Genomic DNA, 14,710 nt, shown 5'->3' with positions numbered 1-14,710 from the left:
TTATATCGTATTCCTTGCAGCCATAGTATTATTGATAAAGATATCGGTACATCAAGTACAAGGATAGATTAAAGGGTTTTCTTCAGTGTCCTTATTATTTTGGTGGGTGTTTTTGGCTTTAATTTTTAGCAGGTGTACAAACCAAGTTATGAACAAAAGAAATTCCCATGTATTAATGTAGTGTTTCAAAAACAAAGCAATAAACCCACAAGTAAAAGCAGTAACATGTTTTACAAGTATTTTACCATGCAGTAATAACGTTGTAGATCTCCATTTAATGATACATTGCATACTTCCTAAACTACTTGGTATTTATTTAATTAGTCGTTTTCTTAGTTCTTATTTTTAAATAGTTTGTTGAACAGGACTCTGTTGCAGTGTGGGAATTGTGATATAGCAAGTTCTATTGGAAGTATATCTGCTTTGATCTGAGTTGTATCGCAAAATGATTATAACAGTATTCAATATCAATATCAAATGCCAGTGATAATTATTTACTCTTAAAGAAAATAGTCTGTGCTTATAACATATATAATGTACTGGCAAAGATGGGAGAGAATTAATGAATTTTCAATAAATAAATCTGATTTTAATTGAATTATTTACAATCAGCATGGTGATATAGAGGTGGTTTTGTGGAGGCATAGGTTCCCTCTCTCTCAAGGAGCCTAAGCAGCGTGATCTTTCTACCCGTCTTTTAACATGTATTAGTGCTCACTAAATGCTGGATTTCTGTAGTGAGTAAGGAGATTTTAGAAAGGAGTTAAATTCTTAGTTTACATTAGAGAGTCTAGAAGGCTTCAGTTAAATTTGATTTTTATGCTCTCAACCAAGCAGCCGTTGGTATTTCTAACTTTTTTCTAGTTCTCTTCATAACTTCATCACATTTTGTGCTTTTTTTCCATCCAGGCAGCTATGATGTTCAGCTCTGGAGTGTTTTGGATGGGACTTCTATGTATTCCTATGACAGCATTGCTTTTTGATGTAGTATACAAAGTGTGAGTACAGAAATGGTGATGTTAATGGGGGAAGGTACTGACTTTTAAATATTTGTTCTAATTACTAATATAAGAAAAAAAAATGAGTTCACATCTGCTGGATGTGTAAAATTCTTTTTCACTTTGTTTGTAGTTTACAAATCTTGTTGCAAACCTTAATACTATTTTAAGTGTTTTAATAACTGTAATCTTTTTATAAATAAAATATTTGTCATTTATAATTTGCAAGAACAACTGATAAAAATGTATTATTTAGACTTGCTTTATAATATTTCTTCTTTCAACGTTTAAGTGATCTGGAAAAATGCATTTGTAAACTGGAAGTTTATTTACACGTTGTGAAACAATAATCTAATGATTTCAAGCGAGTGAATCTGGCGGTATTTTGTATTTTTTTACAGAGTGAAAAGAGCTACTTTTAAGACACTGGTAGATGAAGTGCAGGAGTTGGAAGCAAAGTCTGAGGATCCTGGAGCAGTTGTGCATGGCAAGAGGTACTATAAAAATGTGTAGAACATTGTCTTTAATAATAATAATGCTAAATGTTTGCAGCATCATACATATGTCAAAGGCAAAAGGTTATTTTCCGAAAACACGCAAGCAAAAGTATTCTCTGCAGCTATCTATAAAGAGGGTGCAGCTGCACTCAGCCTGTGTGATTCTTCATGTGCTTAGCTGTAGGTAGTTTTTAATCAAAGCTTTTAACAGGTATGTTTCTTTCTACCTGATGCATATATTTATAGTTATTGTGTATTGAACAAAGTTGTAGTAGAATTTCAATACTGTCAGTTTAAATGTGTAAACAGTTAAGAAAAAGTGCATTTAAACCTAGATCATTCACGATTATAATTACAACTTGTGCCTAAGCACAACTATTTAATAAAAAAGTAAAAAAAAAAATCAGTTGGTAGCAATATCTCTCCAGGATTTGCTGAAACTGTATAAGACAAACTGACTTTGCTCTCCATTGCCAGTGCAGAGGGTGCATCTCTATCTTTACAACTAAATAAAGAGAATCAAATTTGACATATCTGTATCAGATAAGAAGTAAATTCAGCTTAACACTCCACAAAAATTCTATTCCTACATGCTCCCTCATGTGTCAGCCAGCTAATTGGAGAAGGGAGAAGGTAAATGTGAGAACTGAACACTTTTATATTGTAAACTTAGTGTAGAGTGCATTCATAAAACCCTTCAGACTTTTTAGCTCTAGCTGAACTCATAGGAAGTACTTGCTGAATGTGAGTATAAGAGGATACTCTCCCTACTTCCAATTCTTTAGTGCCATTTGGCAAGGTTAGAGCTTTCTTTCATCTTCATGAGTTTTGTGAAAATTTTGTGTAAAAAACAAAAAACTATTGATGTTTGATATTTCTTTTTCTTCTTTTTTTTTTAATCTTTTTAGACTACTGATATTTTAGTCTCTTCCAGGGAAAGTGGGAGAGGAGGGGGCTGCTTAGCCAAGAAGTATTTTTCCCCTATCAAGGCATGCATGGAAGGAGACCAGCACAAACATCAGCAACCATCTTTTTATTGTAGGTCAAACCTCAGGCAGCACTTTTTGACTGTTCATAAGGATACTTAAGTTCCCTTTCTCATTTAATCTTACTGTATTCCTCCTCCAGTTCTTTGGGAACCTCCTAGCAGGAGGTATTGAGATGATGTACCCCTGCTTGGGATACTGAGATGATGATCACCATTTCTGATGGATGGAATATCCAGCTTATGTCATTGTTTGACACTTTTCTATTTCTTCCTAGACATTCTTCTACAAGTACATTTAGCTCTAGTGGAGTTCATCTTCCATGGTACCACAGACAAATACAGTGGAGATACTGCAGGGCCTGGAAGCTCATCTTGCCACCAGTGGAACACCTAGTCTAGTCTGGTGGGCTGTGTAAGAGGATGTACCTATCCTATCTCTCCCACTAGGCTCCATATGCTGTCTTTGTAGCAGTAGCTTTGTACTTAAGTGCTGCAAAATCCTGTGCTGCAGTTGATGATAATTGCTGCACACAAAACACTTTTTGTTCACTGCAAGACCCAACGAGTGCTTGCAAGAGTTCTTTTACTTTTAACAGTGATCTAAATCGATTGTTATAGATGCCCCTCTTGCTGCAAAGCTCATTTAGGCCAAGCGCCTATCTTCCCTGAAAGAACTCTCTCCTTTCAATACTTATTGCATCTCTTGTTCCATAAAGTTGTACGTAGTAGCATTAAAAACTGGTTTTCTTACCCAATCACTTCAAGGTTTCTCAATAAGTCATTGATCTTTTTTCTTCTTTTAGACACTTGGACCACAGTAGACTAAATTTAATGCTCATATGACTTAATTTAATATTTATATCCCTTCATGAGTGAGGCCTTTGAAGTCATAGCCTTACATTCTTTGATTCATCTTTTGATCAAAATAGCTTTTCTGTTAACTCTCACCTTTGCTTCAAGAGTTGGAAATTGAGGTCACTGTGATTGTCTTCTCTTTCAGAAATTGTAAGATTTTATCTGAAGTAATTTTTGAATTTAATTTGAAAAAAGAATCATTAGTTCTTTTACAAGCCCTCACTTCCAGAGCTGAGGCTCCTTCATACTCTGGATATCAGAAACATATTTTGTTTTCAAGTGTTCATGGGGCAGAATCTTAAAGGTTTGTTCCTTTCCTTTTCTCCTTTCTAAGAAAGAGAAGCCTAGTTATTTCAATCCAGCATTGAGACACTGGATGATAGATTATATGATGACCTTCTATGAAATTGCCAGGATGAAGCCAACATTCATAATTGTGTACCCTATAACAGTTCAGGTAACTTCAGTGGCATTTACAAGAAAAAAATCACTTGCTGTAGATCACTCTTTCCAATAACTGTGCCATCATGAAGGCTTTCAGGTACAGCAGGCAAAATTTCAAGTCAATGTTCTAAGGATCCTGAAATCCTTACCCAGATAACTGGTACAGGTTTGGGAAAGGTCCTGCTTAGGACCCTCTCCCAAGTATCAAGACACATAGGCAAAGAAGACTAAAGTGGACTTACTGGGTGTAGAAATCTTTCAGGAAGGACACTCATTGACTGTTTCCCCTCCACCTTCAGAATTTGTTCTGGAAAAAGTTTGGACTTTAGAGATTAAATACAAGTTGTGTTTTCTCCTTTATTCACAAGTTCCTGTAGGAAAGGTGATGGCAAAAAAGAAAGGTGAGAGAGAAGTCTTCCAACAGTCAGCACTAAAACTAAAGGTTTACCTGACTGACAGCATGAATATGCATATGGTTAATATATTATGATGATAATTGATACATAATCTTCAGCTCAGTAGACCTGGAGAAATAAAAGATGATTCAAAAATTGTAAAAGGATGAATTACACAAAAAAATTGTGTTAGTATGAGAAAGTGCTGAAAAGTGAACATCTTGTAGTGGATGTAGAAGAAAGTAAGGTATCACTTTGAGTTCAATACTTGCATTCTGAAGAATTTTCATGTCATCTCAGATTTAGCTACTTTTACTTCAGTTATCTGGACAGTATGCTCTTCCTTCATCTTACAGAATTTCTTCTACATCCCTCTTCCTTCTTTTTTAAGTCAGAGAAACTTGATGCTTCCAAGTACTAGGCATCACGTATATGTCGTCTTTTAAGGGAGTCTTGTTCTTCCCTCACCTATATGGTTAGTAATTCAGTCTGCAAAGAAAATCTGTCTTTCCAAAATCACTTAATAGATTTAATCGTGGAGCCTTTTTTACTTCTGTATTTTAGCCTTCAGCTGCTAACAATTTTTGAATAGAGTTTTTTATTATTATCACACAATTCAGTAGTCCAGACGGTATCATAAAGACTTTTATCTGCAAGAATATCTTTCTTAGCTCCATTCCTACTCCACAAAGTCATTTTTAAAGCTCTATTCTTTAAATTATATAAGCTGCTGTCTCACATGTAAATCAATGGATGTTAGACATCTTAATACCTCTAAGGTTCAGGGATTTATTTCCTGAATGATTTTTTTTAATACACATACAGACATACATTTGTATATAGTATCTTAATTCAGATAATAGAGCCAAAATTTCATCATTTATGTAGAAAGTATTCCTCATTAAGAAAATGGGACCTGAAAGGTCTCTGGTCTGATGAACTGGCTTTACATCTTCAGAAATTTTGCTGAAAACCATTATTTGTTTTCATTTTACTGTAAACTATATTTGAGCCTCCTAAGTTGTAGAAGCCTGTTGACACTGCAGAGATGAAAATACAAAGGAATGTTCTCAACATCTCTACTTTAGATACGCCATCACATGGGATATTTTTACTCATGAGTTATAGTGCTTTTCACATGAGACCAATGGGATTTTTTGACAATTTCTTGTATGTTCTTCAAAGCTAACTAATATTCTTCTAGTGTGCATATCTCTGGAAGTACTTTCCTGCACTCTAACAGAAAAAAAGGGATTTGTTCTTATGAAATGCCAAAATAATCTAAAATGCAGGCCCTTAGAGAATGTAAAGCATTCTTTGATTAAGAGTAAAATAGTAAGAAAGATGACTCCAGCTATTTCCTACTGCTCATCTCCATCTTCAAATTAATACAACACAAAGTAAGAGGCTTAACTTTCACAAATAACAAGTCAAGATTTTAACATTGGTTAGATGCTATAATCAGATGGTATTTGAAATTTGACTTTTTAAAGGTACATTAATGTTATTTTTTCAGCTAACATGCATTTGTTGCATATTGTTAGAATTGTGTTGACCTGACATTACATGCATATAAATATAACTAAGATTATGAAGATTTACACTTCGGTGTTTTCCTATCTGTCTTAGGATGCAAATTTTCTGTTTACATTTTAGGTTTGCACTTTCAGCTGTTTTCTTAAAATTCAAATAAAATTGTAATTTAGATTGGAATAGTTTAAAATATTGTTTATCTTTGTTATAACTTAGAATGTGTTTTAAAAGCAGAACATACTGACATAGTCTTAAGAGCTGTCATCCCTCATATTTTTCCAGTGCTGACTTGAAAAGATATTTTAACTATTCCCAGTAAAGTCTAAGGAAGAGCATTCCTATTATATCTTGCTGTCTCAAAAAAAGATGTGTAAACAGATTTTTTTTCCCCAAAACTGTCAACACATGATTTGTTCTGTCCTTATGTAGTCAACACAGCAAAACTGTTTTTGTCACATACTTGTCAGTTAAGTAAGAATATATCTTCAGCAAGAAGGTGCAAGTTTTATGTGGTCACTTTTCTAATTGAAGGTAAATTTTCATGTTGGAATACTACTGACTTGAGGATGCATTGAGAGCATAAAGAATAGAGCAGCTTTTGTAGATTAATAAATTTATACCCCATAAAATTTGATTTTTATCACTACAGCCATTGGAATTGACATGCTATAAAGTATTTAAAATTGAAATGATTAAACTAAAGGATACTATTTGTATATAAGCTATTTTTCCAAAAGGCTTTTCTGATACATAGTATATAATATTTCAACAAGAATAGCAACAGCAACATTAATATTTACTGCAAACATATTTCTACTGGATTGAACATTACATATACTAACCATGACATGAACAACATCCCTAACTTGTGCAAATGTCTTTAGAGATGTGTAAATGCAAATGCTGCTGCAATAATCATTGTTTTTCTTCCAAACCACTTTGAAATTAATTTTAGAGTACAAATGGTTGATCAGGAATATACAAAGCAGTAAGATTTTTATCTATAAATTAGATTAATTGCCTGTAAATGTGTATGTGTTATGTATTTGAAAATAGTTAATATTGTCCAGGTAGGTGCACATAATGAACATAACCATGGATTACTATCATTTATCATTAGTCAATTATCAAACAATGTTTTTTTTGACTCTGATACATATAGATTTTTGAATGGCAGCTGGGTGATTCATATCAAAGAGCCTGCATTATTTCCTCAAGTATACAAATAGAGCAGAATTTAATAGCTGAATAGCAGAAAACACTTTTCTTTTCCCAGATGTATTTCTTGCTTTATTTGTACTTTCTATACCGTCACATCTATGTACAGTGGATACTTTATAATAGAGAAAATAGTAAAGGTGCATACTGCACATTGATGTAAAACTTAAGACCATATTTTCAGTGCTTAGCATTTAAAGAATCTGAATATTTTATTCTGGAACACAAGCAAAACATAATCATGGTACCAAAAAAGCTGGAACCAGCCTGCTTTTTTTGCCCTTTTTTTTTTTTTTTTTTTTTTTGGTATTAGAATACATCATCTGTCAAAACCAAAGATTTCATAGATATTTACTGAATTTCAGCTCAACTTATATTAGGAAAGGTTTCTCTGGTGTGCTGAAGAAGAGATACAGGCAATATTTTTGTCAATATTCACATGCTCTTTCACCTCTTTCTTCTCCCACCTTACCTGAAGGTATTTATTTACTCCCATGGTGTACTTATGTTGTTTAAACTACAAAGAGCTCCTATGTGCACAGCATTGCGGCCCGTAACTTTTCAGTCATCTTGTCATTTGAAAAGTTTTTAGCCCTAAACTAGAAACTTGACCCTTATGCAGCCTAGATGAAAAGTTAGGAGGGAAAAAATATTCAAAACCAAGAAAATAACAAGCTAGCTAATAAAAACATTGAAAGTAAGGTGTGTACCAGTACTCCAATCTCTCCATTCTTCAGATTTTGGCTCAGATCTCGGCTTTGGTTTTATGACATTGAACCCTTTCCTGGAATTGGTGCCTACTTCCTTTTCACAAGGAAGTCTTTTTGTTCAAAGTATGTCCACAGAAGCAGGTTTCCCCCACTCATCCCCTCATCCTGTAGGTTTTGTAGTAAGCATTCCTCGATGGATGGATGGAATGGTAGCTTTATTTCCTTCTTCTACCCTAAAACAGACAAGCTCTTACCTCCTGGTTGATGCTTTAATCACCAGATGCTAAACTGGAGGGGAGTAGAAAGGGGAAACAGAGTATTTCTGGTTTAACTTAATAATTCAACTTTGTGTAGAAAAATTAAGTACTCACTGAAGAAAGAACAAGCATTTCTAATTTAACGGTTTGAATGCTAATCTAGTAGGGGAAGAAATCTAGTTCTATTCCTTCCAGTTTAGTAGGCAGCCTGGGAAGGTAGCCTGTTTAGCTAGTCAACGAGAAGATTAAAAAGGAATTTGACTGGTCAAAACTCACTAAGTATGTACGTGAAATCTTTCAATACTAAATACTTACACAAGAAACAACTTTGATAACATAGCAAAACTATAACAAAATCAAATCACTATGTATTCAGAATAAAAGTAAGATATTTTTTAAAAAAATAACTAATTAATTTTTAGACTAGTTCACTGATTTTCCACCACTGGAGATGTTTAAATGACAGGCTAGTGTTTTTCTGAAATACAAACTGTAATTCATAATGAATATTAAATTTAGAACAATAATTTTAATACAATTCCTTGCACATTTTTAATAAATTATCAAAATCATCAATTGCATTTTGAAAACTTTCTGAGCTAAGGCTATTCCAGCTATTATTTAGTAAAGTAGTATCCTATTTTGTGAGAACCATAACTGTAAGAAAAACGGACTGTAAGGAAACTTGGCACCTTCACTACCTAATTTGCAAAATTCAGATGGTATTTGAGCCACAGTTAGTTTAAATACTATCTAATATTTCTTCTCTTTTCTATTTCGGCTGAAATAGAGAGTTCATCTGGATTACATTAGAGCATAATAAACACATAACAAAACAGTGTTTTGGATCAGCACTGCTCTGGAAAGGATATGGCTGAAATGATCCACCTCTAGTAGTGATAGCAGTTCATTATCTGGGTATAATCTGGAGAAAAATGCCTTCTGGAGTTGCCTGGGGAATACCCCGTGCTAGGGCAGCTTGCCAGGAAGCAACATATTTCAGTACACAACGCTGATGGCCATGTATGTGACTTTCCCTCTATCTTCTTTTCCCCTACCCTTTGGGTACTGTGTCAGCAAAGGCAAAAAGCACTCCTTCTTAAAGAGAAAGGAAAGACTGTAATTTGGCTTGTCCCTCATCGGGCCGTGCTCCTTAAAGGAAGCCAATACATTCTTTATACTTGTTTCTAAAAGAGTCAGATCTAAATATTTACAGCATTATGCATTTATTTGTATTGAAGCAGTGATGTTCACTGACAAACAGGTATGTTGACTGTACTGTGGCAAGTGCAAACAAATAAAAACAGTATCAGAGACCTCAACCTCATAAATCTGCCCTTTCATATGCTTTTAATCAGCTAAATAATTATTTCAGGCACAATTAAAAAATTGACACTTTTAATTTAATAACTAACTCTCGTTTAACAGAGTAAAAGAATACTGCAATTAGCAAGTAAATGTTTTTTCACAAATGTCCACTTTCTTTCTAGTTTAACTGAAAGAGCCCAGCTACTGAAGAATGTTTTTAAGAAGAACCATGTGAACTTATATCGCTCTGACTCTCTGCAGCAAAACTTGCTTCGTAAGTGTTCAGAGATATAACAAAAACTGGTATGAATTCAAAATATAGAAATAAAACTCTACCTTTCACTGCACTTGTTTACAGTAAAGATGTCTTACTATTTGTCATAGGGCCTTTAAGGCTTTCTAGAATATATGTATACAATTTATGAGTACACATTTTATTTTTGAAACTTTGGATAGAACTGTTTTTTCACATGTGAGCATTAGCTTTAACAAATGAATTAGTTAATGAGTTATTTTGAATTATATGTACATTTGGCAGTTAAATTTTTGAATTTTCTGTATCCTTAACTTGTTTTAATTAAATCATTTTTCAAAAAAGGAAGACATTTATGGAATGTGTAAGTATCAGATATTTTGTTTGTGAGGTTTAACTATGTGTGTGACTGTATTTGGATCAGAATGCCTTCAGAGCAGGCCATGTTCATTGCCTTTTGACAGGATTCTGTTCATTCCTAAGAACAGCACAGAGATCTTTCTGCTATCTGATAGTTGCAAAGTTATGTAAGAAATAATATGATTTTTCCACCTACTAATCATTGGAAAGATATTTGTTCACCTCTATTGACCTTTTTAGGTTGCTTTCATTAAAACTGTAAAATGTTGAGGAATGAGTGAGACTGTGATCAAAACTTAATTGATTTCCATTTTTGTTTTCTGTCTGCAGATGGCTATGCTTTCTCTCAAGATGAAAATGGAATAGTTTCCCAGTCTGAAGTAATCAGAGCTTATGATACCACAAAACAAAGGCCTGAGGAATGGTGAAGGAACGCAGCTTGAGAGTTAGGCCTTATTAATTATTTCAGTGAGACAGACTGCTAGATCTTTGCTGGGAACTGTGACCAAGGCCCCATTATCAGAGATTTTAAGATCCATGATGGTCTTACTCCATAAAGTTTGGATTTGTGTATTCAGTAGACATAAGCACTGTGCAACTATACTGTAACATACCATCTCTAAAATTTTTAAGGAGTATTCGCTTAGCTTTTGTAAACAGATTGAAAATTATCTTGTATCTTGCCAGCTTGCTTATTTTACAATGAAGCTGAATCAATACTGGTCATATACTTGGAATGTAAGGGTCAGATTGCTAAACATACTTTACATTGACAGACCATTAGCATCTGTTAAGGTTTTTAAGTGATCAATATTTAAATGCAGTTGATAACAAGCCTTGATAACTTGATTTCAACAAGTGCTGACAAAATAATATATTAATGGTGTTAACTCACCTTTAAGAAAGATTTTGAATCAAGATGTTTATAGATGTTTGTGTCAAACTAACCTAAAAAATGTTTGCCAAAGAAGTTCCATAAATGTTTTCTTTCTTCAGAATTAATTTCAAAGGAAATTAACGCCAGTCCAGATCTCAGAACTGCATGCTTGAGTCTCTACACTTGAAGAGAAAGATTTACAGTACCATGAGCCTAATTTGAGTGGCCTTTATGGCATTTGCTTTCAAAACTACAATTTCTTACACCTTTGGCCTTATAGAAGCTTTTCCTTTGTTTTCATTTAATAATGCATATACTGAAAATGACTGTGCACTTGTAAAATAAAGTGCACATACTGTTGATTTGTTCACATTTTTAAAAATTGCTCTGCCTTACTTTCCTTTATCGATCTTTAAATGTTTTTTGAATGCTTAGTATTGGAAGTTCTATCTGCTTATACTGCAGCTTCAACAAAAACTTTATAATTTATAAACACAAACTAACTACTAATTAAATGTTCAACATTTTTACTACAATTATCTGAAACGTAGTTAGTCAGAGCAAAGCATACCCTTCAGCAGTGTGTGGTATGTACTCTTTTATTTGCACTAAAGCCACTTCCTATAAAGGAGCTAAAAGCACTGCAGTGGCCTCTTTACAACTTATTAATCATAAAGAAAACCTACATACTCTCACCTTTTATTAAAAATGGAGAGCAAGTGATTACAGAAAAAACACACAATTAAAACAAAAAGGGAAGGGAGGTTAAATTAAAAGTTTTATTCCCTTGAGGAAAACAATGATGATGAGTTTTTTTAAGTAGCTATAGTTGGTATTTCCATGCTGTTTTCAAATTGGAATTCCCCCCAAAAAAATCTTTAAAAAAAATGTGTGACATTTTAGTTCACCTTTAATTCTGATTTTAAAAGCCATCAAAATCATGTTTAACATACCTTTTATAGAGTAACAGATGCTTTTAATTTTAAATACATTTCAATGCATAATGTGGAAATGACAGGGTTTTTTCTTTGAATGGAGATGAACTAGATAGAAAAATAGAACAATGACATTCCTGATGATCTGTTAGAATAAGAATTTCTTGTTTACTCTCCAAATCCTTCAGTTTCTCTTTCTAAGTAACAAGCCATACACTCCCATCTTTTCTCTGTCCTCCCTGATTTGTCGTATACTTACTAAAGCTGACTTTATCTTCTTGCCTTTCATCTAACTGAACACTCAGCATCTAACTTTACTGCACCATCCAATTTTCTTATGTTCCGTTCTAGGAGAAACTAACAAATTTACATGAAAACTCCAACAAAAAGCACTGTATGAAGGTATATATTCAGGAAGGCATATCAATGGGAAGACAGTCTGCATTTCATATGCATGTTATGCAATGTCTTCCTCTTACTTTCCCGGAGTGATCTTTACATGGAAGAGAAAACAGAAGACATAGGGACAAAGGGAATGTATCCCACTAGAAACAGGGCTGCCAGTCAGTCATGCAGACAAGAACTGCCTTCAGAAAAGCCATTTCAAGCATAGATAAACAGATGGATCAATATGGGAGGGCCAAATCACTTGACCTAAGGCAAGAAGAAATTTGGGGGCATGCCCCTTTCTGAAATGGGGATCCTATTTTCTGTCATCGAGGGGCAATGGCAAACTTTAAAACATTTCTGAAGTTAACCATGACACTTATTTTCTTATAATCTTTCAGTGTACTTAACTCAAATGAAAGAACTCAATCCATACATCCTCTTTATTAGTAAATTATTTTTTGATTTTTTTCTATTCTAAACAGCTTAAATACTGGTTTTGAAGAAATGACACAAGGACTAGAAATGTACTGTAAATGTCTCATGAGAAATTTACAATATCACTTATTCTTCATATGAAATAAAAATGTATCAGGTCAGTGTAATATAGTGGGGGAGGCATACAGTATATTCCAGTTTTGTTTATCTATACCAAAAGGGAAGAGAGCCACTGAAAAATCTCTAAGATCCTGAATTTAGACTGTAATTTGTGCTGGTGATTGTGCTATGCCATATTTTGCTCTGTTTTTTTAAGATAACATAATCTTACCACTGTGTTTCATCCTTACATTTTTACAGGATTTTAAGTAAGTAGCCCATAAAGTGCATTTTTCACTTTGCTTACTTCTAATGTATTTTTTTTTCTGTCTCTAAACATTTTCCACCCACTGTTATTTACTGTTTGGTAATTAGTGCTGGGAAGATTTCTGGCAAATAGTAAAAAGACAGTGTGGCAGTTACAACTATGGTTTTTGACTGCTCATACAATTTTATTTTAAAATAAAAGAGTATCTTAGCTATTTATGCCCACTTTTCAATCAGATCCAATATATAATATGCACTTTATTTTCATGTTAAGTACACGGTAATATAGTCTATTATCATGTTTAGTATATCATGTCTTTGTTAAATTAAGAGGATTGTGCAGATATTTATTTAAAGAAAAAGCAATTTAGTCCATTGTTCATCACAGTGCAGATTTTCTTATTTTTTAAACATTTGAACTTGTATTAAATATGGAATTCACATGGAATTTTCCATCTGTTTTTATGTGCACTATATTGCAGTAACAAGGTAATGTTAAAAATTTTCCTTCAAAAGAGTTGAAGCAGTGCCACTTACAAGTCAGATATCATATATATAAATACAGTTGCTTATTTTTAAATACATATATATATATATATATAAATGATTCAAAACAGTAAGTAAGACATAACAAATTTTAACAAACCTATTGATAATTTGTATTTGGAATTTTTTCTTGCCATTTCCTAATTTTAGACTTATTTTTGCAAAGCAGTTTCAACAGATTTATATTTAATCATCATTCTATTTGTATGAAAATGATAAATAAATATTTTGAAACAGTAATACATAGCTGAAAATTCCTGTATGTCCATGTACATTCAGAAAGTCAACCATGTTACAAAGATGTGTATTAAATGTCCTAAGACTTCTTTCATTATATTTAAACCCATCTTGAATGATTAATAATTTGGAATATATGTTAAATTTAAGCAGAGAAATTTTCACTTTTTTCTTCTTATGTGTTGTGCAAAAGCACGTGTAGTTCTGATGAATTTATCTGTCTGCATGAGATAATATTTTAAAGTGTTCTCAGGCAATGTATGATGTGTTGCTGTTCCCTTTTTTTAATGCCTTCCTTAAAAGTCTCTTCATAATATAATCAGAAGCTAGTGATATATAAGCAAATGAGTTTGTCAGTTCAGTCTTTTTGGAACTGGATGTGTTCACTGGTAGCAAAACTCAACAAATGTGTTTTTCCTTCCCCTCCTCTGCCCTCCATCCCCAAGTTTGTTCTCTGTTAACCAAAAGATCTTTATTAAACAAAGGAATATTTTAGCATTCCAAACCTTGTTCCTGCTTATGCAAACCCTTACTCGCATAGGCTTCAATTGGGCTGTTTGTAAGTATAAGGACTACTTGTCTAAGTAATGATGTGCAAAGTTAGGCACTTTGGAGGACTGGTACTTTAACTTAAATGAACGCTTTTCCTTATATAGAGTGATTTGTAATTGCAAAGCTGTGACCAGAGTAAGTTTGTTTAAAATCATGGGTTTTGGTGTTTCTTTACTGTAGAATAGAAGCCATAAATGCATTAAGATTGTTTTTATACTTCAACTTCATTTTTCATCAAGTTTTTCAGTGTTTGATATGTATGAACTGCTACGGAAAGCAGTTACTATGTCCAAGCAAAGTTTGCATTCAAGGTAAAGTGAGGTTTTCCAGCTCCACTAAACCATTACTGCTGAAACTGTTGTGGAACTTATGAAGCTGCATGAATGAAGACTTTTTGACTCAGTGTTTATGGTAGTTTCTCAGGTTTAGTTTTAACTGGATGTTAAATGCACTGTGTTTTATAAATAGTTGTTCTCTCTTAGTAATACATTCAGTTCTATGCAGTGTTAGATGTCATTTGGCATTTGGTGACTGTGCATGTTTTGAACTGCAAATT

General features: G+C 33.3%; 1 protein-coding gene across 3 annotated transcripts in view; it reads left to right on the top strand.

The window, feature by feature from the left end:
• The window catches only part of ATP8A1 (ATPase phospholipid transporting 8A1), a 117,768-nt gene extending 104,327 nt beyond the window's left edge, over window positions 1–13,441 (top strand). For all 3 annotated transcript variants that reach the window (XM_062575507.1, XM_062575509.1, XM_062575508.1), the window contains 4 exons: window positions 910–998; window positions 1,400–1,492; window positions 9,386–9,477; window positions 10,147–13,441. In XM_062575507.1, the coding sequence (XP_062431491.1) occupies window positions 910–998; window positions 1,400–1,492; window positions 9,386–9,477; window positions 10,147–10,244 (372 nt within the window). In that variant the 3' untranslated portion in view covers window positions 10,245–13,441. The remainder of the gene's footprint in view (window positions 1–909; window positions 999–1,399; window positions 1,493–9,385; window positions 9,478–10,146) is intronic.
• Window positions 13,442–14,710: the final 1,269 nt, after the last annotated feature.

Source organism: Rhea pennata, chromosome 4 (assembly GCF_028389875.1).
Source record: "Rhea pennata isolate bPtePen1 chromosome 4, bPtePen1.pri, whole genome shotgun sequence".
NCBI lineage: Eukaryota > Metazoa > Chordata > Aves > Rheiformes > Rheidae > Rhea > Rhea pennata.
The sequence above is the reverse complement of the archived record's forward strand: the minus strand, read 5'-3'. Positions and strand labels throughout refer to the sequence as shown.